Source organism: Dermacentor andersoni, chromosome 10 (assembly GCF_023375885.2).
Source record: "Dermacentor andersoni chromosome 10, qqDerAnde1_hic_scaffold, whole genome shotgun sequence".
Classification (NCBI taxonomy): Eukaryota; Metazoa; Arthropoda; class Arachnida; order Ixodida; family Ixodidae; genus Dermacentor; species Dermacentor andersoni.
In genome coordinates this window covers 54,490,671-54,514,489 of record NC_092823.1, presented here as the reverse complement: position 1 = coordinate 54,514,489, position 23,819 = coordinate 54,490,671, and the positions used below count along the sequence as shown (strand labels likewise).

Below are 23,819 nucleotides of genomic sequence, written 5' to 3'. Positions count from 1 at the left end.
CGTGCTTAAGTTTGTGGAGGGCACAAGGCCAGTTGTCACATTCCGCTGTTGTCACAAGAAAAACGCTACAGTGCACGTGCTTGCTCGCTTGTACACAACTAATGCGGTTCATGGGCTAGCACCAATGGTGGGCAGTCGCTAAGGGAATCGGACACATTGGGCTAGTGGGTACTGTTAGTTCCTACGTGCTCCCACGACACAGTGGTGAGATGACCTTGCAATCCGCCACAGACTCACCCTTATTTGGACGAGGAAGTCCCTCAGGTGCTCCTTGAAAGCCTGGATGTCCTGGTTGAGGTTGAAGAAACCTTGAACAGTAATCTTCACTTGTGCACTGCAGCATGGAAACATCACGATACAATGAACTTCAACTACAACCAATTTTTTTTTTTTTACGTGTAAGCTACCCTACTCTTTGCGAGTGATGTGAGAATAAAGCACCCTGGTGCAATCAGACTCTCAGAGGTGCCTGTGAGGCTGTTTTTTAGTGGGAGATTGGCCAATGATGGTGGATGGCTTAAAAGTCATACACCTGAATTTACATTGGAGTCTGTTGGAATTTTTCATCTTGTAGCACAGAAGCTATCAATAATTCTGGGACGCTCACAACACACCAGTCAAAGACATTTAGTACACATACTTCCTTTACTTTATGCATAGATGGCTATCTGAAAATGGCAGTTGTACGTGCTGCAGACAATGGCGAGATAGTCGACAAGTTCAGCCTGTAACAGTTTCTAAAGGGATGCCATTCAACACTAACTGAGCTCAAATATTACAGTTTCGGGGTCAGCACTGCACTCACCAAAAGTTACAGTCACCAGAGCTCCAGTCATGCAAAGGCAACTGCCGTAACACAGTACACAATGCATGAACGCACCTTTCAAAACTGCTGCTCGTCACGACAGTGACACCATCATGAAGTGTGAACACTAGCAAGTGGGTCATCGGCAAGGTTCAAGACATCTGTGACTGGAAGTGGATCTCGAGGAATGCGGATTCTTAACAATCGCACATTCTAGTAAAACAATACAGTCATGCTATTTGTACCAAAGCTGAGTATACTGATATGCTGCTTATACCACACGGTGGTGATACCCTCTAGCAAACTCCACGCAAAATATCACAAGTGTTGTGGACCTATATCGAGCTGCATCCATTACACAGTCCTTACATTGAATGATGCGAACCCCCGTTAGATGCTTGCTTTTCACTTAGGCCTTTCACACAAAAGTGGTGCCGCCCTGGCTGACTGCAGCCACGTCTCTCGTACACAAAGACATGTTTCATTTTTCAGATAGACTGGCACGCCCGGCCAGTCTATCTGTGCCGGGCGTGCCACTAACGACAAGTGAAAGATGACTGCTCTCAAATGCAGTGGAGAGACGATTACTCCCCCAACACCTAAGCTGTCAACATAAATGTTTCATGCCTATAGCAGTTTCTCGGCCCACGCTGCCACCCTACTTTGCACACTCCAAGGACACAATCAGGTTGTGCACAGGCAACGAGAATGGGGAGGTGACAATGCCACTGCTATGCGTTGTGGGGGGGACCACCCTGATGAGTGAACATGTGTGTGGCTACTACAATGCCATGAAAGTGCGCGAATGCTAAGTGCAAACAAGCTTTTCCAGGTCCAATCCTCCCAACCGGAAACAGTTCGGACTCGCGGATATGATTAGAGCAACGCAGGGACATGGAGAGGGGTGCTGCTTACGCAACACAAAGAGCATGGCACAAGATACACAGGAAGAGCCCTTGCATCCGCTTAAGACATGTAATAACCATTTCTCTGTTCGTTAGACTAAAAGAGCAGAGACAACTCACTCGGAGAGGTGGCTGAACGCCGTCTTCAAAAGGTTGGCCACAAAGTCCTGCACGTAGACCACGTTGGTGATCCCGTTGGCTTGCATTGTTGGGTTGAGCGGCACCGTGACCTTGTTTGCCTCCACTATGCTGAACATGTAGGCCAGGATGGATGCCTGCATCGACAGGCCTGCACGAGGAGAAAAAGAAAGATGGGCGAACGAGGCTACGGCACGAAACCGTGCTTCGAAGATATCAAGAGTGCCGCTAACAGCCAATCCAAAATCACGCGTGCCCTGCAAGCAACCTGCACCACAGACAATAACCAGCCACGCTTGCATCAGCATTCCATATCAACAAAGATGACACTGACACTGCACCTTCTCCCACCATTCTTTCATTACTACTCACTAGGAATCATCAAGCGTATAACCGTGCTCACCATTCGTGTATGACGGTGTTCACCACGTTCAGTGGTGTTCACTGTAGACGGTGCAAGGACGCGCCTGCAGTATTGCCTTCCAATGATCAACATGAATCAACTCGCCTAAAGATTAGCTCTGTTGTATAAAACAGCGCACGTGGGACCAACACTCCTCAACAGCCAGCTGCCTGAAAGTGCCACTCGCACACAAAGATGCACACATAACTAGAGCAGCGAGCTACGTCGAGAGTCCAGTTTGTCAACAGGCTAGATTCGATTCCATTTTTCTGAAACTGCATTATGCACCATACAGACAACTGATACAGTCATTCACTGAGTTTCGTGCCACCAGATCGGGCAACACTGAACTAGAACAGCACGACCGCAAACTGCCTTCACCGATAAATTTGCCGCTAGCAGGCGTGCACATAACAAACCTGATTCGAGCATACCACAATTGACCAAACAAACAAACAAGGGCCCATCAAACTCCGTACATGCCAGGCGACAACGACGCATTACCTACACAAGATTTCTCTGGTCTCATTCAAACAGCTATCCTAATGCTCCCAGCGGTCCACAAGTAAGACTTCGAAACATTTTTCACCGAACGCAATTCTTCCACCAGGAAGACATACGCACCAGCTGTGTGAGATGTGTCCGTCACCACAGAGAACAGGTGCTGCATGATGTCTGTGTAGTACGTCTGGTAGAAGCTTTGTGATGCCACTTCTTCTTGGCCAATGTTTTGAAGCAGCTGGTACAGGATCTGCAGACCTGCACAAGCGTAGCGGGCAAAGTTCAGGGCCAATCAACCCAGTGATCATTCAAGCAGCCGTCCCGGGAGGCTACGAGTCGGACGTGGATAGAAAGTTGACACCCAGTGTCTCAAACCCCGGTATATATATACAAGCTCGAAATGAGTCTCGGCATGTCTCCTTAGCATAGCTGTCAACCTGCCAACTTTAAAATTCGTTATGCACTATTTTCTGGTCACAAGTGCAAAAGTAGCGTACAATGCACACATTGCAACGTTGCCTGCTATGTGTGAAACGGAGTATAGATCCAAACTGCACATCTGTGTCAAAAGCAGTATCCTCGGGCTGGTGCATGACAGGCACTCTCATATCTAAAACATCCAGACCTCACAAATGAGGTTGTTTGCAGTAAGCTTCAACAATAATGTGCGTCACAAGAGTGCCCTGCAATCTGTTATGCTCAGGTATGCTTACCGACGTCGGCCACATTCCTCATGGTGTGCTTGAAAGCCCAGATGATAGAGTCTAAGACGAGCTTGAACTGTGCCGGGGGGATGCTCAGAAGTGCTGCAAAATGGCGAAGGAGCAGCAAAAGTCAGGAAACAGACAAGCCAAACAAGATAACAAATAAGTAACACGCAGTACCTACCTCCTTTTTCTGCACAAAGACAACCCACAAATACCGTATTTTACTCAATTTCAACTCGCCCTCGATAGTAACATGCATCTAGCTTTCAGAGCCAGAAATTAAAAAACCTTCGCAGATGTATGCCAATCTGAACGTCTGATACATTCAAAGACAGCAAAGCTGTACAAGCGAGTTATAGCACTCTGTGGAAGTACAGTAGGGGTCTGTTTGCTGGTTGTTCTCCTAAATTCTGGAGTTTTACATGTCAAAACCATATGATATGATTATGAGACACGCCGTAGTGGGAGACTCCAGATTAATTTTAACCCCCTGAAGTTCTTTAACGTAAGAAAGTAACGGAAATTTGTTCTCACTATGGAGAAAAAAATTTGTTGCATTCCACGGCTTTCACAGATAATCACTCTCGCAAGCCTCCCTATCAATATATCAATAGCTCATAAGATCTTCAATGCCATCCACGGCATTCATAAGCTGCATTTGTTCAAATGCACTGCGACTATGGCAGCCTAGCGAAGTTCCAAAGCAGGCTCAAACAATACCACATCTCTTAAAACTGCACGTGACATGTCCATTGGTTCGGATTAGAACAATCCTGAATTCCAATGACAATAACTTGTCCCTATTGAAGTTTTTGTTTTGTACTCGATTCTAATGCACAGATAATCGTTCAGTAAGCTTTTCTGCAAAGAAGCTTGACTTCGAATCAAGTAAATACGATATTAACCGCATTATCCCATCCACCTAGTCAACCTTTGATGGGCACAAAGACCATGCCAGATGGATATTTTGTCAGACATCCATTTTCATTTACTTGGCAGAACCGATTTAGGTATTATTCTAGAAATGAAAAGTGCACTTTTCCCTTTGGAATTTCATGCTCAATCAGCAATGCTGGTGACAACAGGGCATTACCGTGACTTTCACAATAGCTTTATGTATTCCTTACGGTGGAACATTATTTACCGGTGCCAATTTTATGAAGGACAAAGCCTGCAGTCACAGGACATGCATTCCAACAAATTTCAGCTGGAGTTGCCAGATACAGTCCGTTTTGGTGGCTCATGCAGACACTCGCCAATAGAGTGGTCTAACACAGGGCATTGGCATTTGCGAAATTTCAGAGAGAGCCATATTTCTCTCTAGCATGAATTTGTCAAACTATGTAATTACCATTGCCGAAAATCACATTTCTAAAAAAACAGCTTTGTTTGTTTTTCTCCATGTTGCATATTTTGAGCAAAACATCACGATTCCTACAGCAATCACTGGACCCGAACGGGTTAACCTGGAGACAATGACTTGCAATGTGGACACAACACCCCTCTTCTCTCACAGCAGTCAGGAATATGCACTTACCGGGGAAGCAGTGAGTAACAACAGCTTGGAGTAGAAGGAAGAAGTTTGTCCTATGCTCGGGAAATTCTTCAAAATCCTGCAAAGAGGCACACATTTCAATCAGGCATGAAAGAAACACACACACACACACACACACACACACACACACATTGCCTGTAATACTGGAATTTGCCCTGACACAAAACACTCGAGTCCAGCCTCTCCTCAGCAATTTTTCTTGTAATGAACCAACGCCACCCTTCCACGTCTCAGAATTTCTCCTTGCAGCTGGACTAGGTTAATTCAAATTTACGTTCACGCAGCCAACCAGCTGTGGAAAGACGCAACCATAAGGTGACCGTGCCCTTCAAAACAATGTTGCAGTTAAGTTCTGCAAAAAAGAGCCACACTAGATGCAGATTTCGATGATAAAATTTTTTTTTAATGTGGAAGACTTCCCATATCAATGTGCATTCTACATTAAAGAAGGTGGTGAAAGCTGTGCGAGTACAGTGTTAATCGCGCTGTCAAATAAAGAATTTGGTTGTTTGCCTTCCTCTTTTCCCACTAAGTGCTGCAAATTTTTTATTACGACAGCAATTACATGAACACTCCAAGCGAACTATTGCCATCGGCGTCGCTGTCGCCATCGCGATGAAGTATTCTATCTTCTATCAGCACTATATCACTAAAGTTGTTCATACCAGGTCTTACATTCTTGACAAAATTATCCCTCACAATTTTGAGAATGTCAGCCCACAAACAAATGTCATGAATCAAAACACCCACAGCACATGCCTTTTACCTTAAATCTTCTGAGACTTAAATATTAGAAGTGCGAAACAACAGCACAGATCAAACCTGAAAATGATGCCATTTTGCTGACGCAGCTGTGCACTACACTTAAGTGATTGGCCCAGGAAAGAGGCTTGAAACACGCCCGATACGGAAAGGTGGTAATAAAGTTGCCAAGAAAGACTGTGCGTCTAATTATTAAACATAAATGAAATTATCTGATGGCAGGATTCAAACAGAGGACCCCTAGCACAACAGCACGTTCTTACTGAGTCAGCTTACATTTACTTGAATTCTTACTGCCACTACAGCTACGAGTCTCACACTTCATGCAACATTCTAACATGGCTATTGCATTAATTGGTTTGCCCTTATGGCGAAAGTGCGATAATTTTTTAAATAACGTCCCAGTTTCAACTAGCACAACTTTCTGTATTAACCATAACCACTGAGTCACCAGGAGCCTAGCAAATGGTTTTGCGTTTTGACTGCCAGACTTACAAAGCCACTATGAATTTTTTAACAGGCCTTTCTCTTTCGGTCCTGTTCTTTCCATCCCACACACAGAGCGATTGATCCTGCTGAGAACAGCCCATGACAATGCACAAGATGTCATATGCGATCATGCCAAGCAGCAAATCTGAGCAAGAAATGCTGCGCACGTCAATGTGCTTCTGAGTCAGCTTCACAAACGGCAACAAGAACTGTTACATAATTTCTATGCACATAATTCTTTTTTTTTTTTCCCCTAACAGCTCATAACAGAAACGGCAAGCAGAAAAAGAAAAGCGACGCTGAGTTGTGTGAACGAGAGTGCCATTAAATGAGCCAGTTCGCTGTGCATGAAATGCCAGCATCCCGATATCGCACTGCACAATGTCACACCAGATGAAGGGATGGAGCAAGCATAACTATGGCAGTGGTAAAAGGTGGCCTTACCTTGTTGATCATGCTCAATGTGCACTCAAACACCGCATCGAAGATCTTTGGAATCTCGCATGTGATGAAGCCCTGCACGAACACACTATGGTCAGCGAACGCCAACATTGAATACATAGGCACAGCTAATCCCTGGTAAAGGCTGATCAAACAAGCAACCCATCAGGCCCACAAGCATGTATGCAACGAACAGTTAAACTTTGGATTTTGTGCTATATCATTCCCTGACGAAAGATGGCAGCTAACAAGTTTCCATACTTTGATGAAATCGGAACACAGTAGCACCTCACTAGTATTTTTCTCCCCATGATAACATTTACATTCCCATCATTTTGCATTACATTCTTGTAGTCCCCGTGAGAAATGTAAGGGGACAGTTCCACCCATTTTTCTCACAGAACTCTGCCTTCCAGTTGCCACTGTTATGTTTTTCTGGCTGCTGTCATGTCTCAGCAGTCCCAATTTCCATCCCACCCTCCTCCAAAGTCTGGTAGCTCTCTGAGAATTACAGCACAACCTCACGGATACTTCCCTGTTATGTTCCATTTTGTTCCAGCTCTTACGCTTTGAAACATTGGTCCAATTTAGTTGCCATAATGTCCCGTGTATTACGTTCCTGTTCTTTACATTTCGCTTCACAGTTGTAATGTCTTTCTATTCAACTTTAGAATGAACTTGTGTATAAGGTTAGCTTCCTGCATAATCCGCAGTGCTCCCGCAAGTGTTATTGGAAGTTACGTTGCCCCAGACCACGCATTATTCTTATGTGGTACATTGAAAAAGATATAAATAAAGAAGTTCTACTGTAATTACATTTTACTCAACCCTTGCATGCTTTATGACCAGTCAAAAACATAACAAGGCTTTACTATCTTAAATCAATTGAAGCATCATGAGAGCTACACACCTGCTAACCTCCATACTCAAACCTTCTGTTTCAGCTAGCAAAACCAGCACAACACTATTCGGCAGCGAAACTACTGAAACGCGAAAGTGCGGGCAGCACCGGTGTTAAGTGAAAACAAAACCTTTTCACTGCCTGCGTCGTTGTCAAGGGCAAGGTCAATGACTTCTTTTTTTTTTCTTTCTACAAATTGAATATAACTGGACAAGTAGCATTTTCTTCCATCATTATGCGATGCAATTATCTTTTTATTACGTATGGTTGGGTATTAGTGACAGAATTATAATGAATAGCGCCTTCGCGGGGGAGTTGCAAATCACATGCTGCATTTACCTCCATTTCTCAATTATTAAATCTCTGTTCGGGATAATATTCATGCCTTAGATGTTCTCTATCATTAATCTGTCACTTTAGCATGACTTAATATTTGCCTTTAGTGTCCCATTAAGGAACTTATCCATATAAACTATAGCTCTAAACAAGTACCCTTGTCTTACACACGACTCCTAATGTCGTTACGAAAGGATAGCACATGTACTTTCACAATTTCTTTTTGGTGTCCTTTCTTTTTACAACTTTGCACTGCCCAATTTTCCGACACCCTCAGAACGTTCTGGCTACAGCATCCACTTCTGGGAAAACTTGACAAAACCCTAGTAAAATTGTAGAACGAGCGCAAACCCACAAACTACGAAAAATTCGCGAGAGCTTGCAGGTACGGCGTCACGATCGTCTGCCCCAATAAGAGCCGCCCGCTCACCTCTAACCGGTGGACGATCATCGACATCGCCGAGAGCACCTCGGGTTCTCTTGCCGCGGGCACCGTGCACCGCTGGTAGTCCAGGAGCACCGCATCCAGCAGCGGCGGGATGAAGTTCTCCAGCACCATCTTGGGGTCGCTGGTGCGCGAGACCCACCCGGCGATGAGCTTCAGGGTCTCCTTCTTGACGGTGCGCATGGAGCGGATCAGCGGCTGCTTGGTGACCCCCTCGCCGTTCAAGGCCACCGCAGCACTGATGTTCTCGCTCATCACCTTGTACACGTTCAGCATGTCCAGGTAGATGCGGCCCAGCTGCGTCACGTACGGGTGGCCCAGGGCCTTGCACGCCCTCACGTTGGTCTTGAGGATGTTGCCGAGTTGCCGCACGGCGTCCGGGTCCTTCAGCACGTCGACGTTCTGCACGCACGCGCAAGGCATTCACTCAGCACAAGTTGGTAGGCTGCTCGAGTTCAGGACTCGCAAATTGTAGACACACCACGAGTAACAAAGGTCTCGCACCTCACGATTCCAGTGAGTGCAGCTGTTATGTCGCCCGTTCAGACTGGGTGGGCTTACACTAATGAAGACTTCTGAAGAGAAAAATAAGAATTCTGGAGTTTTACATGCAAAAACTACGATATGCTTATGAGGCACACCATAAGGCGAGGACTCGGAATTGATCTTAACCCCGTGGAGTTCATTAATGTGCCCCAAAATCTGTGTACACAAGCATTTTTGCCACTGAGCTACAACAGCGGGCCATTTCAGAGAGGCATCAGCTACTTGCAAAGGCCTTATTCGGCATGCCTTGCAAGCACCCATTCCTTTAATTGCGACAGCAATTATATGGACACTCCAGGCGTATTGCCGTTGTCGTTGCTGTGACATTCCATACAAAGTCCAAGCTGCAGATGTGTCGTGGTGCTCCCACAGGACATCACTGCCACCTTCACTGTGCGGGCCACCATACAGTTCAACCAATAGATTTTGAAATTGCAGGACATACAGGTTCACACCATTGGTCCCTGGTGGAAATCCTTCAGAAGTTAGAGTATTACTTTGATCTTTGACTAGCCTCTTTTCCTTCTTATGCTGAGTGAAGAACTAATGTAATGAGAATGTAATGTAATGTAATGGCCCAAAAATGCACCAAGAACTTCTTTAAGCAAAAACAATTCTTATAAATAACAAGAACGCCTTAGGTTCAGTTTGGTGATATGATTGTTGCTTGTTATGAATCATACAAAATTTAGATGCCAGGAAGTTCTTTTTTTCTTTTTTTTTTAAGCACCAGAAAATTCATAACAGGATTTCACCGCGAGAGCAAACAAAGAGAGCGTGGCTGTAAGGAGAAAGGGGCGCTATTTTCTGCATCCCTTTAGAGAACACCTCTCAGCCCCCAGGGGGAAGGGGACATGAAGAGCAGAACGAAGGGAGAGCATTAAGGAACAGCAGGAGACAAAACAGAGGCAACAGCGAGGGGGGGGGGGGTGCACACACCTTGCTGGCCTGCTTGATGATGTCGTCCCACACCTGGTTGGGGAGGAGCATGTACCGGTCGACGAGGCGCTCCTGCTGCGACTGGTCGGCCTGCGCAGAGATCATGTAGCCGACAGCCTCGCAGAAGGTGTGCACCTGCTGGGGCTGCAGGTCGTAGATGATGGAGCTCATGTTGGCCAGGATCTCCTCGATGAAGGGCACAGCCTCGCCCACCTGCACCTGGACAAAGTGGCGGCGGCACTTCTGCGCTATCTTGATGAACGTGTCGCACGCCATGTCCTGCACGCCCTCGTGCGTCTCTGCAAAGCAACCACAAGGAGAGAGAGAGGAGGCCAAATGAGGAAAAAATAAATGAATAAAAAGAATGTGCAAGGCTTGTGTTGCCACATCCAACTCCAGTCAGCAGTAGCCACCATACTGGTACCTTCTTCCTAGGGACTTTTCTTCCCTTGGCCACATGAAGTGTTATGCCTTAGCATATGAACAGAAACACACGACCAATTCTTGAATAAAATATGAATTGAATAGCAAAGAGTATACAATATGTATTCAATATTTTTAATATTCACCCACCCGATTGCATAAGGTGGACACCAATTTCGAAGCGACTGTTTCATTAAAAATGTGTAAGTTGGCGTTCTTACACGGTGCCATAACCTTATGTGCTGCTTTAGTGAGGTCCAGGCCTAACTCGCGTCGACTGTCTTTCCAAGAAGTGCAGCGGCAGAAGCAAGGCAACACGACAAAACACTACGCATGGAGGTATAGTCTGCTTTAATTTGGTCAGGAGAAAGTGGAAATGAGCATTCACCTCGCAAAATGCTCACTAGTGCCTAGAAAGAAAGCAAGAGCAAGAGTTGAAAGCTGGAAGGTGAAGTCACGAAATGCTCAATCATGATGTCAATTGAGAAAAGAAAATGGATACGAGGTTAGAGAGAAAGAAAAGCAGCGAGTCTGTTGCTTAATGGACTGTCACAGGCACGTCTTACTTGAATTAAGGAGTTAGATGAAATCGGCTCATTACCAGCAGCCCCAAATATATCTTCCGCTGACAAGGCTACTGATAAATAACTATACAGATCAAGCAATTTTCACACTGACAGCTTGTTATTCTAGTGCAAGTCCAAAGAGCAAAGAAAAATGCTTTGCAAGTGTAAAACCACAACACAGTGGCAGAGTATACATTGTCATAATTATTGTTCCAAAAGGAACAGCAGGCAACATCCATGCTTCGAACTTCGTTCCGTTCCCTTTTCCCTCATTTTTTTGCACTTTACACAGTGGATTTTTCTTACTGCGATTATGCCAAGCAGTTGTCTCGTTTTGATTCGGTGCAAAGCGCACAACGTGGCGAACGTCGAGGAAGCCATCGGCAAATTGCAATGTGAGGCACTTCAACCAAGGCTCACGTGCCAGCACGATACTTGTTGGCTACATCGCTGCTCCATCAGACCGGTGACGGAATGACTGCCGAATGCACGTAGCAGTCAAAAGCATGTCAATTTAGAAGACGCATGTATTACACATCCACTGCTTCGGCACTGCAAAGGATCCTTTCAACATCCTCTCAAATATAGGCAGTTCATTTAACTGCAGTTAAATGCCTGCAGTTGAAAAGTTGTTCAACATTCGCCACAACAGTTGCGAGATGCACTGGCTAACAATCCAACTGCTATGAATACTAGAGGTATACAAACACCCAAGAAATTGAACAAGGCGACAGCCGCCATCGTAGCTCGTGTCGGCGGAGTGTGATGCAAGTCATTCAAGGGCCAAGTTTTTGTTTCACGAGATGCAGCTGTTAAAAAAAGTCACTGTAATCGCTCGACGCCACTGACGTGTGCATGCGCATTTGTCGATTCTCCCTGCTCTGCTGCAAGAATAAAATCCGCTGAAGTTCAGCGTTCGACCTATCGTTTCCTACTTGCCCTCCCGAGTCTTAATTTCCCTGTTAGTGCAACAACGCATTCATAAGTTCTCCTCAAAGGCCGAGTGTTTGGCTCCCAGTGGTGGCAAAGTAGTCGCTTCTGCTATTTTCAGTTTTCTTTAGTAAGAATGCATGGAGCTTACTGCAAAACTTATCACAATTCTATAGTGTAATGAAAAAAAAAAAAAAAGAGCTATTTCTCTAGGCTTTCCTTGGCATCATTGTTGAATTCATACGGTGGCCATTACAAGCAAACAGATGGTCTCCTTATGGCTTGACTGATTCGTTCATCACTCGTTTTGTGAAGTGCTTATTTGCATGATGTATCCAAAAACAGCCCTCTTATTTATAGTGATATAGTACCTTGCAAAAAAATTCAAGATACGCAGAACACCTGGGCGACTTAGAAAAAGAAAAGGGGGGGGGGGATATCTCGTACTGCAATAAAGCAACAACTGATAAAAATTGTTGCAGAATTCCATCTACACAAATGAACAAAAGAAACATACGGTTGTTGGCAGATGAAGATTTAATGGCTTTTAAGAAATTGACTAAGATGCTTTGCAAGCGTACTGCTCAACTTTTGAGAGTAAAAAAAGAAGAGTGCAGTGCAAAGCAATTTCAAGTCAGACAAAATGCGAGGTAAACAGTTCTTCCCTCTTTATTGCAACTCAAACATTCGAGGTCCACGCATCCAGAACATTCACACAACAGCCACACATTTGCGACATTTTGAAGAGAAACAAAATGAAAAAAAAAAAAAATGCGGGGTGTCTACAAAGCCCCGCGCAGTTCACAAGTGACAAGGCCATTCACAATGCTTCCAGGCACTCCTCCACGCACCCACACGTTTGGCAACACTTTTTTTTTCATTACAAAAGTTGACATCCAAACTGCTTTAATTATTAATTCATTGCTAGAACATGTACTACGCCACACAATACCTCGCAAGGAGGACACACAAAGTGCAGTGTCGAAATAGAAGTGATGTTACTAATCATCAAGTTGGCAACAGAGTTTAGGAGCAGCTACACCTATAAAACAAGAGACGCTCAAGAATGAGGTCCCAACTGCTTATAGAGCATAAACATATGATATACTCTAAGGCCGATGTAAAAAGAAAGAAAAAGAAGAAAAATAAAGAAAAACTTGGGTAAGCCCCAACTCCATTCATATAGCTCCATTTCACTCCATTCATACAATATCCATTCTGATGCAAAATGTGAAGGCGTGACAAGTTGTGAACATTTGCACACGTAACACAATTTTTGGTACACCCGTAATATTCAGCGCAGACTAGGTACAGCAGTTCACAAGCAGTCTCACAAAGTCCGTCACCATGCGCGCCTGATGGTGATAGCTCACGTTGCAACAATTTACGAACAATTCAGGCGACTTCATGCACCAAACAGCTGGCTTTCTTTCCAAGGTAATACAAGCCACCTTAGCCAAAATCACGCCCCATACTTTATTGCAATCATCATGGCCGCATCATATAGACAACTTTGTGAATACATCGCCGATTCGGCCCATGCCTTGCACACTCTGACCCACACCGGTCATTCACACATAGCACGCACACACATTCACCACAAATTGCACGCGCAGCTCATTTACACACAGACCAGAACAGTCATGAAAGAGAGAGGTCAATAACCAGTCAATAAATTACGAAAAGAAAAAAAAGGAAGGAAAGAAAGTCACATACACTTCATCGATTCACTATACCAAGCGAAAAACATGTACACAAAGTATCAGCAAAGGTCAGAGGTCACTGGTCTGTGGAAGCCTTACTTAAGATTCCAGCACAAACAGGAATTTCACGAAGGATACACAACACACACAGATGCGAATTACACATATAATCGCTTGTGTTATTCATATCTGTGTTTACTGTCCTTGCACTTAGCAGCGCAAAACATTTTTTTTTTTATATGTTTGACCAACCAGCCCAACGTCACACGATTCTACGTCTTGGAAGCAGCCTGTGGTAGAGCTTGAAATTTAGAAATTTCACCAACAAAAAATCACATCACCATTCCTCAAAAGGCCCCAAAGCATTGCTAAGCTAATTAACGCTCTTCAACGTCCACTACGGCACCATCTAGCACTCGTTACAGCCACTTTCACGCACACACTTCACGCATACACTTTCACGCATACAAAACAAGGCCAAAATGTTCCCACACAAAGCCTACAACGATGGAAAGAAAGAAAATGTTCTCAAGCAAGAACAAACTTAAGAAAATGTTTGATGTATCTCAGTGAGATGGGCGATGTGCCTGGAATTTGCAGTGAAGTAGGACTTCCATTATCAGCCAATGAACGCAGCCTTCAGCAGCAACACACAGAAAGGGCAGCTGGCGGCACGAAAGCTGCCTCTAAATGCACACACCCAAGTTTGTCAGCTCCAATTCAACACTTCAACAAACGTGTCGCACAGCAATGGATCCAAGATAACATGATTTCTGCAACCCAAGTTTGGTAAAAGAAAGCAAGGTGCCAAGAACAGCGCAATCAAAGAAGGCTATTGCATTCTTGGAGCCCCCTCTTCCATTCAACGGTGGGCCCGCACCAGGCCGCACCCGCATGAGAGAGCCAATGCAATGCTGCCATGTGCCCACTGGTGGTTATACCACAAGAGTCAATGCAGGAAAGCCAAACCACAGAGCTGACTGAGTCCCATGTATCCGACACGCACACAATGCTTATTTTGATTCGAGAAAGGCGCAGGTGGAAAAATACCTCTAACACATGTGCCTTCTTCACAGGCAACAGGAAATTCAGCAATCCTGTGACCTTGTGCACCTCATCGCACGTGGCCAAAAACTCACCTTGACACCTGGCAGCACGAAATAATGCGTGCGTTTACAGCACCAAGAATAGTGCCTGACATTCCCTTCCGACATCAATGCTTCCTGCTCCCTTTTATAAAAGTTACTCGCAAACCATCAATACAGTAAGCTGCGCAATAATGGTGTAAAACTCACCTGTGTCGAAAACATTTGCTGTATCAAGTGTTTTGTCAGGTACCACAGTGCATGTAGTATACTTGTAACTTATTGAAAAGGCTACTGAAAAAAGAAGCCTTTTTATATTTCAAACAGAGATTCTATGGATTCTATTTCTATGGAAAATCCATAATTCAAAGATCGGTTACGGAGAACGAAGTATTAAAGCTGCGTTGATGCGCAACGATGTTGGCCAGAGAAGTTGCAAAAGCAATGAATACGTACCCAACTTATCCCATGATCATCTCTATCTTCACCGGTCTGAATATTACCCACCTCATTTCCAAGTGGTTCCAACCATAAAAGAGCATTGGAAAAGAAAAAGAAAAGAAGAAGAAGATACACCAATGTGCACTGGGCCATTGTATACTCTACCGATGGGCGCCAAGCCACGTCAAATGCAGTCTGAAACCCAGCTAGCACTACTAGCTTTACTACATAGCCCAACTTGTAGTGTTGGAGCTTAGGAAGCTTATGGAGCGCTAGCATTGGCTTACGCTATTATTGTTCAGCAGCTTTATTGAGCTGTCCTTACCTGACGACAAAGTTATGCACAAATCCACTTTATTGGAGTTTTCTCTCTCCTTTTTGAGCAATTGCCAGTAGCACCGAAATATTAAGCTCGCTATACAGCAGCTTCGATGCCCTTATCCAAGGCATGCAAAACTTCTGTTAAAAGAAGTTGTTTGCAGCAGTCTTAACCCATTACGATTACCTATTACCCATACCCATTACCCATAACCCATTACCCTGACATGGGTGCATTGTTCTTAAAAAAAAAAAAAAAGAGGTCAAATCGAATCAAACAATGAGGTTTAATGTCCCAAGGCAACAGGTGGGCCCGATGAGAGATGCTAACGTTGCTCTGGATTAATTTCGACCTCCTGGGGCTGTTACAAGGTCCTGCGATGCAATTTACGCGTCTTTTTTTTTTTTACTCCACATCTGTTTCCGATATGACCTAACAATGCCTCAGCGACAATGAAAGCATCGAGATCATAGCATGTTAAAGGACACTAAAGAGGAACACTAAATCACCTCAGAGTGACAATGTATTCTTTGAAAACTTTATTTTTATTAATCTTGCAATAACAGGTAGGTTATTACAAGAGAAAATAAATTAATTGAAATGTTCTCTTAAATTTAATTCATTTTCTCGTTATGAGCCTGAAGGGATTAAGTAAGGGGGAGGTAGGCTCAAGAAACATGGTAACAAATACGAGGTAATACGAGGTGCTTAGAATCGTAACCAACAAAGACACAAGGTTCTGCTAAAACAAACTGCAAAGTTGAACTTTATCAATTTCGTGCAAGTACACCAGCTTGCGCACTCATCAGAGTAACATCATAGATTTCAAAGTACCCTTCTTTTAAATGGGGCCCCATTGGCTCAGTAAATGTTAGCGAAATGGCCAAGTGCAATCTTTGCCTCCTGTATAATATGTAGTCCATTTTTGCCGATTAACAACTAACTAGGCTTTAGCAGAAGCCGTCAAAATTTATGATGTCCCATTTCTGCAGATTTTTTTGGCATTGTAGAAAGGTAATTTACTAATACAGGTGAAATTATTTTTCTCTTTAATGTTCCTTTAGCATTTTGGTTTGCTCCAGGGATCAGTTTCTGTGCCAGCAGCTGTATCAAACATCCACAAGTTATGCTGCTATATGTGTTAATACCGTGCACGTACAAGCAAAACCTCATTAATCTGATGCTCGTTTACTCGAAAAATCGGATAACTCTGCCTCGTACTCTGGTCCCAGCATGCGTATGCATTCTTTAATGGAATCAAACTGTCAATAATTCGGGCGTATTTGGCCACATGCCGGTAAATTCGGACAGCTCTCGGAGCTCGACGATCGCAGCCTGCTGCAAGCGTGCGACGTGAAAGAGCTAAAGCGGCGCTCGCAGCCATCCGAAATGAAGTGGCGGAGTCCGCAATGCCAGAGTCATCAGAACCCGCTTTCATGCAATGTAGAAACAGGATATGCCGATTCATTCAGTAAATAAAAGTGCGTTGACTTAGTAAGCACTTGCTTAGTGTTTTCTTAATATCCTCGATAAGTTGACATCTTTTCCAGTCCTGTGAAATCCGAATTAATTAGGTTTTACTCAAGACGTTTTAAACAAAAGCATCTTTTCTTACGCTTTTTAGAGTTACAAAAAGATCTCAGCTGTGACCAACATAAGTATAAGACATCTACAACTGACACTAGGCGCACTAATCAACAGTTTAAACAAGGCGAGCTCTTCACAATGCATCAAGTCAGGCTAGGTAGCCATTCAGACGCTTTAAAGAAAGTGTCAACGTATTGGACACACACAGCGCCTCACTTTAAGGACCTTGTGTTACAATTCCATCAGGCAAGAGAAACTAGTTAAAAAGTTCTAACCTGCCAGTAAGCACATTACAAGTTACTGATAACAGAAACACTGAAGACATAGACGTGCACCACTGCAAAGGTGACGCCATCTGGTGACCCCGACAACTAGAGCCCACAGAACTCTAACTGCCAGGAACATATTCTACCTATTGGTGCAAAGGCAACGGCCGCAACAGTCATTAGTTTACAGTGGATTCATTTTCTTTTTTCCCCCATTCTTCAAGAACAATGATGCAAGACAAACCTTTCTCAGGGGTGGTAGTTGAAGAAAGTGTCAGAGAATGTTGCTACCAGTGCTGCATTAACATGTGGCCCACATGGAAATTACAATACCCATAGTACCTTGCACAATGACACAGCCTCTGAGGCAGCTAAAGGAAGAGGTGTTGATCAGATGCAAGCAGAAGGGAGAGACTGCACAGATAAGTGAGATAGTTTACAGAAAGCGTAGCACAAGGGTACACACAACAGCCACACCCAAACATACCGAACCCAGATAAAGTGAATTATTCCCTACATCGAACATGCGAAACTTACCAATACTTATTATTACAACGAGCGTGCAACGCAATACAGTATACATAAGGCAACGAGGACAGTCCTGGTCTACTTGTGGGCTCTGTCTCACGTTGCTCGCTGGTCTTAACAACCAACTGGCACCAAAGCCAAATCTTACTTATCCATACTCATGTAATTAGCTCATAAAGAACCTGGTATTGAATACACCGAAATTGGGGGGGGGGGAGGGGGGGGAGCCTGCTGCCAGCGCCATAACAATGCTTGCATGTCTAAATGCAGCAGCGTTCAGCGAAGCTATTTTAGGTTGTGTGCATTTTTTGTTTTTGTAGTTGCCCTCTTCAAGCACGCATGCGAGAATGCTCGGAAGCACACCAAAATGGTATCAGAACTGTATCGAAGAGAGATCCCATGTAGCTGCCATTCTTAGCGACGCTCAGAAACAGTTCCAAGGCACAGGCAAAAATTACCGCCTACTTTGCATAGTATCATTCTAAAAAAAAAAAAACTAATTCCTCCGTGCTTCTTTTCTTCACTAGAGAGTATATAAATAACTAATCACAAAAGTTACCTTGTTATACGCGAGTTTGTTCAAATGAAATTACTTGACATGTCGGAACTATTTTAGCACATAAGCCTGCCGATTAGATCTCACTTCGACTCTACTTGGCCTTGCTGTTGCAGCATGATTCACTGCACAACGTAGAAAGAATGGGAGGAAGCAACAGAGCAGGGGAAGGAGAGCGTGAAAACTGCTGGCCGACTCACCGTGCATGAACTCAAAGAGCTTGTTGACGACCGTCTTGAGGAACTTCCAGTGGGCACGGAGGAAGCGCGGGTACTGCCCCACTACGTACATGATGTTGGAGGCAATGATGGCCTTGTTGTCCTTGCCACGCTTCTGCTCGCACAGGCCGAGCAGGTCCTTGATGACCGTCACCAGGAACCGCTTCTCGTCTTCCTCGTGCATGGCGCCACTGATAGAGCCGATGGCCCAGCACAGCTGCGCACAAGGCCAAGGATGCCATCAGGCTTGGAAGGCAAGCAACGACTAGCAGCAGCAGTCGCAAACTTTTCTTTCAATGGTTAATAATAATAACAAGGGGCATGCAAATATCGATTTTTCAATTTCGAATAACGCAAACCAAGAACAAACTGATTATTAATTTGTTTGCATTAGGAATGCAAAGTAGAAAGAAGTGCATGTGCTTGTGTGTGTGCGAAGCCAGTCACGTGGTAGAGGTAGACAGGGGATGGGAGAGCTTAGAAAAGTCGAGCCAAGAGTGAGGCGAGCACCATGCTTACACCACCAGTTGCATCGATCTTTCCGGCCCATATTTCATGATGCACAATCTTTCAACCTGTGCTTGTCGCATTGAAAATTCCTGCTACAAGCAAGTGACAAGTGCTGCTGGTAGAGGACCTTATGAAAGTCTTATCGCAGTGCTGACGTGAAAGGAGCTACTGCAGAAGCTTTCGCTGCTAAGTGCATATCTGGCTTCCTTGGCGTTGAATTTTTCATTGCTTCTTCTAAAGCCAGGTTTTCAATACAGTTTTCCATTGAAGCATCAGGGTGGTATTCAAACACTTTGGAACAAAAGTCTAAAAGCCTTGCCAAGCTTGATACTTAGTCAAATTTGTACTTTGGAAACTAGATTGGTAGCTTGACACAGAGTTGTCTACCTGGCGACTGCTGTGGTCCAGATTCACGAAGCATCAGCACAGTGTGGGTGCTTGAGCTGATACAGCCACAAGCATTAGCAGAGGCCCGTCCCATGCCCCTTTCTTACTTTTGATAAGCTTCACCGCGTAACACAGTTGTATGGAGGCGAAGCTGACTTGAAGAACAGACAGCAATTTTCGGAGGTGAGTATACTTTGAACAGTAAAAATGTATTTCGTATCGAACTGAATACTAAACGATTCGAATCGAACATTCGAATATTCACACATCACTATTAATAACTCCACTATTAAACACAAAGTGGGTTTATACTGCCAGAGAAGTTAAATACCAAATTAAGACATCTTGCAAGGGATGAACTAAGCTTCACACTAAGCCTCATCTCTCCACATCCAAGAAGTGTAGGGTGGAATTTCTACAATGTTTTAGAATGTGTGATTGCTGGCTGTCTCTGCAAATAATAGCAGTGCTATTACGTACAGTGTTGAGGTTCTTCCAAGACCACTCTGTGCCATTGACCTGGAAGTGCAGCTTCTCCGTCATGATCCGTTCCGTGTCAAGGTAGTCCAAGTGAGTCAGATATACTGCCAAGGAAAAAAAAAGGACGAAAAGCACTTCATCAAGTTGAACAGTCCAAAATACGAATGCAAGACACATGGGCACACAGGACCAGTGCTGTACCACCAACACAGCTGCATAAATTTTAGCAAACTGACATTTGGATGCCCTGAACAAAGCAGTCAGTACACTAGTTCTTTGGAAATCCTTTTCGTGACAACAAGAAAGGGTGGCGCAACCAAGAACTGTAGCTGCCCGCCACATCGGCTTCCCGGCAACACTCACCCACCTGTCTCACATGAACACACTGGTGCACACTCAAGTTTGTTATCTTGGCAACAGCAAATCTCCTGCTAGGTCATCGCACGCTGCAATCACAGCTATCTCCGCCAACCCTGTTGCAATATGGATCTTCACCTATCTGTTTTACAGGATGTGGGGCGTGGTGCCATTAGAGGCATACTGCACGCTTTTAGTAGGCGATAACCCAAGCACACTGCCATTCTCTGCGGCGGGCGGTGCGATGAGAGCGGCAAGTTTGGCAACGATTTGCGCAACACCTCGCATTATGTGGATGTCAGCTACGGCTGGAGCCCGCACCTGCCACCGAGGTTTGCGAGTGGTGGCGCTGGCTAACACTCCCCAGGGTTTGTTGTAATTGTAAAACGTGAATACCCCTGAAGTGTGAAAACGGCGCCACGGTAGATCTCAATTGGCAAAGAGCATCGCACGCGTAATGCAAAAACGTGGGTTCGTATCCCACCTGCAGCCAGCTGTTTTTTATCCACTTTCATTTCCATTAATTTATCATCTTCTATACCGCATTTACCCAATTCTAATCCGCCCTCAATTGTAATGTGCAAACGTTTGCTGTGACCTAAAAAAAAAAAAATAAAAGTCCTTGACAGTACTGCGCACCTCATTCTTTCATACAGAAATACAACTTTCTTTAATGTGGAGAAACAAAGATTTACTCCCAATGCACTAAGGTTGCAAAAAATAAAAAAGTCGCGGTGTCGCCCAAGGGGTGAAGCATTGATTAGGATAACAAATTAGTAGACAGCTATACGAAAAGTAAGAACAGTAGTTTTATTAGCTGTAAAAATTTTTTTTTAGACATTCGCCAACTAAATTAACAAGCATGGCATTATGCGTGCCCAAGCAAACATGAACAGGCCTCATGCAATGACTGCAGAAACTCTTCATCAAAACGCTGGAGGGAAGAAGTGTGATAGCAGGAACGAACTAATTGATCTTTGTGCGGCCTCTCGCTTCATCGCGAACTAAGTGACGAGAACACAGCACGATGCACCTAGATGCACAGATTCTGTCTCCATCGCAGATCGCTTTCAAGATGGAGGCCGTGCCATACATAGCAGCAGCCAGAGAGAACGCCTCTCCTGTTTGCGCCAGACCCGCATGCAAGTTTCGGGAACTCCGAACGCCCGTGATGGGGCCCAAATTCCGTGTCTCTGGACATGTGATCACTTTTCTTATAATTACGGCATCGTAATGAACTCGGCATGTCCTTCCAGTCGGCACTTCCATGCCGATAAAGCAAAGGCAGAAAACGGGAGGACAGACGGTGCGCATGGAGGACCTTACAGCAGCTAGGCTCGAAGTGCGTATGAGGCGGCCATTTTGAATTGCCGATGGCGATATGGTAACAGATTTAGGGTCAGACTTGATTCTAACTCCCACGAAATTTTTGGGCCCATTCTATCAGAAATAAAGTGCGCGCTAGAGTCTAGTTAATACGGTCATTCAATTAGCAAGTACAATTAATTCGCCCTATGTTGTCCTCAGTGTTTTTGCTGGCGCCTTATGATATGCCGCTTTAGTGCGACTTTGGCCTACACCATTGCAATAAACTGTTAAACAGGCTATCCAAAACACTGAGATAATTGGATGCAATACTATCATGATTCACCCCCCCCTCACACGAACATGGGCAGGGGGAGGAACTTTAGCTGTGAAATGCCTTCGGTTTTTTTCCTGCTAAAAATTTATCAGTGACCTCATTTCACAGCAAACGCAGTAACACAAATGGAGGATACTTTGTAGTCCATGCATGTTGATGCTGCCCGCGGATTTGACACCAAGACAAAATCAACAGTGTGCTCTGAAAGAGGCAGAACCGTGCTCACCAAGTGTTTCACGCATGTTCTTGTACAACTGGATGGCATCCGTGTCCTTCATGAACTCTCGCACCACTTCACCTTGCTCGTTCTCGACGACGATGACCTCTTCAGGTTTTGCCATACGACCAATCATGATGTACCGCAACTGGAGAGGAAAAACAAAGAACTTTTCATCAGCATCGGAGCAAAACTGAGCCCAAATAGTGCTGGTAGCAGTTTCTGCATAAAAAATAGGGGTGTGCAAATATCAAAATTTTCAAATACGAATTGAAGCTCATCATGTGGCGTTCCCACTTACGAATACTTAGCATTGAATATCAAATAATGGTATGCACATGGATTCATTAGCAAGTTGGTTTATTTAAATGTGATGTTGGAACATTGCAATTACATGGTCAATGGTAAAAACTAAAACTAGTAAGCTATTATACTAAAAACCTGTGTATTTGGCTCATGTTAGCTTTGGTAGATGGAGTAATTTCCACTAGTTGTCTGTTCATGCAAACCTGTGCCTTATTATACCACATCAACTTCCCGTAAACTCCGAGGCATTTGAGCCTCTGTCACACGCAGCATTTGCTGTCAAGCAATAAGCAAAGGTGTCCAGGTGAAACTTGCAAAAGAGTGCATGCTTGCTATTCACAAACCACAGCCCCTCACTACTGAAAGGCTGGCTTTCCTGCAAAGCTTAGAAATCCAGTGGCTAAGCATATTTTACAGGTGAAATCTCGCCAGCAGCATGAAATTATAGCAAAATTCAGCACAAAATCAGACATATACAGAATCCGACACATTTTCTTAAATAGAAATAAACACTAAGAACCAGGTTTGCTCCCACACATCCAACAATATATTCAATTTGTTTTGAATATTCGCATCCCATCGAATATTCAAAAACTTTTTCAATACCTAGTTTTCAAACCAAATAGGAATGTTAAAAAATATAATATTAAATAATATATGAAATTTTCTAATATTTGCACACCCCTAATAAAAAATTCTAGCGTTTTCAATTACTTTCAAGGCCCTGACACAGCATTTTCCAGGACTGAAGAACCATGAAGTCCGACAGCTTGAAAATGAAACACCGTCTTAAACAACAACATTTTTTAACGGCACACAGAACGGACAAACCATCACGAATCACCCTCAACAAGACGGCTCCTTACCACAATGATGCTAACTGGATTGAATTGGCTTGAATCGTGGCTTGCATAAATCTCATGTTGAGACACACAAATGAACACACTCTTCAAAAATTAAGGGCTGTCAAGGTCTTGAAAAGCGCAGATTTTTTTTTTTCAGTGATTTCAAGGACTACTGTGAATACAAAAGGTTCAGAAATCAACGAGCAAATCTTTTCCAAGAACACAGTTTGTGTTTCACAAACCTTTATGCAGCAGCAATAAAATAAAAAAAATTAGCCCAAATCCGTAAAAATTAAGGAGTTGGCACTTATGTACCTTGCTAAGGATGGGCCCGTAAAATATGGTAAGGTTAACCAAATGCAAAGTTCAACAATTTTTAAGCACTCTTTCAAAATTAAGGGCTGTCAAGGTCTTGAAAAAAGCAGATTTACACTCATTTTTTTTAGTGACTTCAAGGACTACTATGACTCGCAAAACCTCCAACGAAAGGTTCGGAAACCAACACGCAAATCTTTTACAGTACCAGAATTGGTATTTCACAAAACTTTATGCAGCAGTAATAAAATCCCCAAAAGTAGCC

At 44.0% G+C, this 23,819-nt stretch overlaps 1 protein-coding gene across 2 annotated transcripts in view; it reads right to left on the bottom strand.

Annotated features, from left to right (window-relative positions):
* Nucleotides 1-23,819, bottom strand: part of emb (exportin-1 emb) — a 52,944-nt gene that overhangs the window by 5,414 nt on the left and 23,711 nt on the right. For both annotated transcript variants that reach the window (XM_050190880.3, XM_050190881.3), the window contains 11 exons: nt 22,098-22,236; nt 19,873-19,976; nt 18,478-18,712; nt 9,874-10,172; nt 8,374-8,790; nt 6,710-6,781; nt 4,997-5,072; nt 3,466-3,558; nt 2,876-3,010; nt 1,831-1,999; nt 238-334 (listed from right to left, as the gene is read on the bottom strand). In XM_050190880.3, the coding sequence (XP_050046837.1) occupies nt 238-334; nt 1,831-1,999; nt 2,876-3,010; nt 3,466-3,558; nt 4,997-5,072; nt 6,710-6,781; nt 8,374-8,790; nt 9,874-10,172; nt 18,478-18,712; nt 19,873-19,976; nt 22,098-22,236 (1,836 nt within the window). The remainder of the gene's footprint in view (nt 1-237; nt 335-1,830; nt 2,000-2,875; nt 3,011-3,465; nt 3,559-4,996; nt 5,073-6,709; nt 6,782-8,373; nt 8,791-9,873; nt 10,173-18,477; nt 18,713-19,872; nt 19,977-22,097; nt 22,237-23,819) is intronic.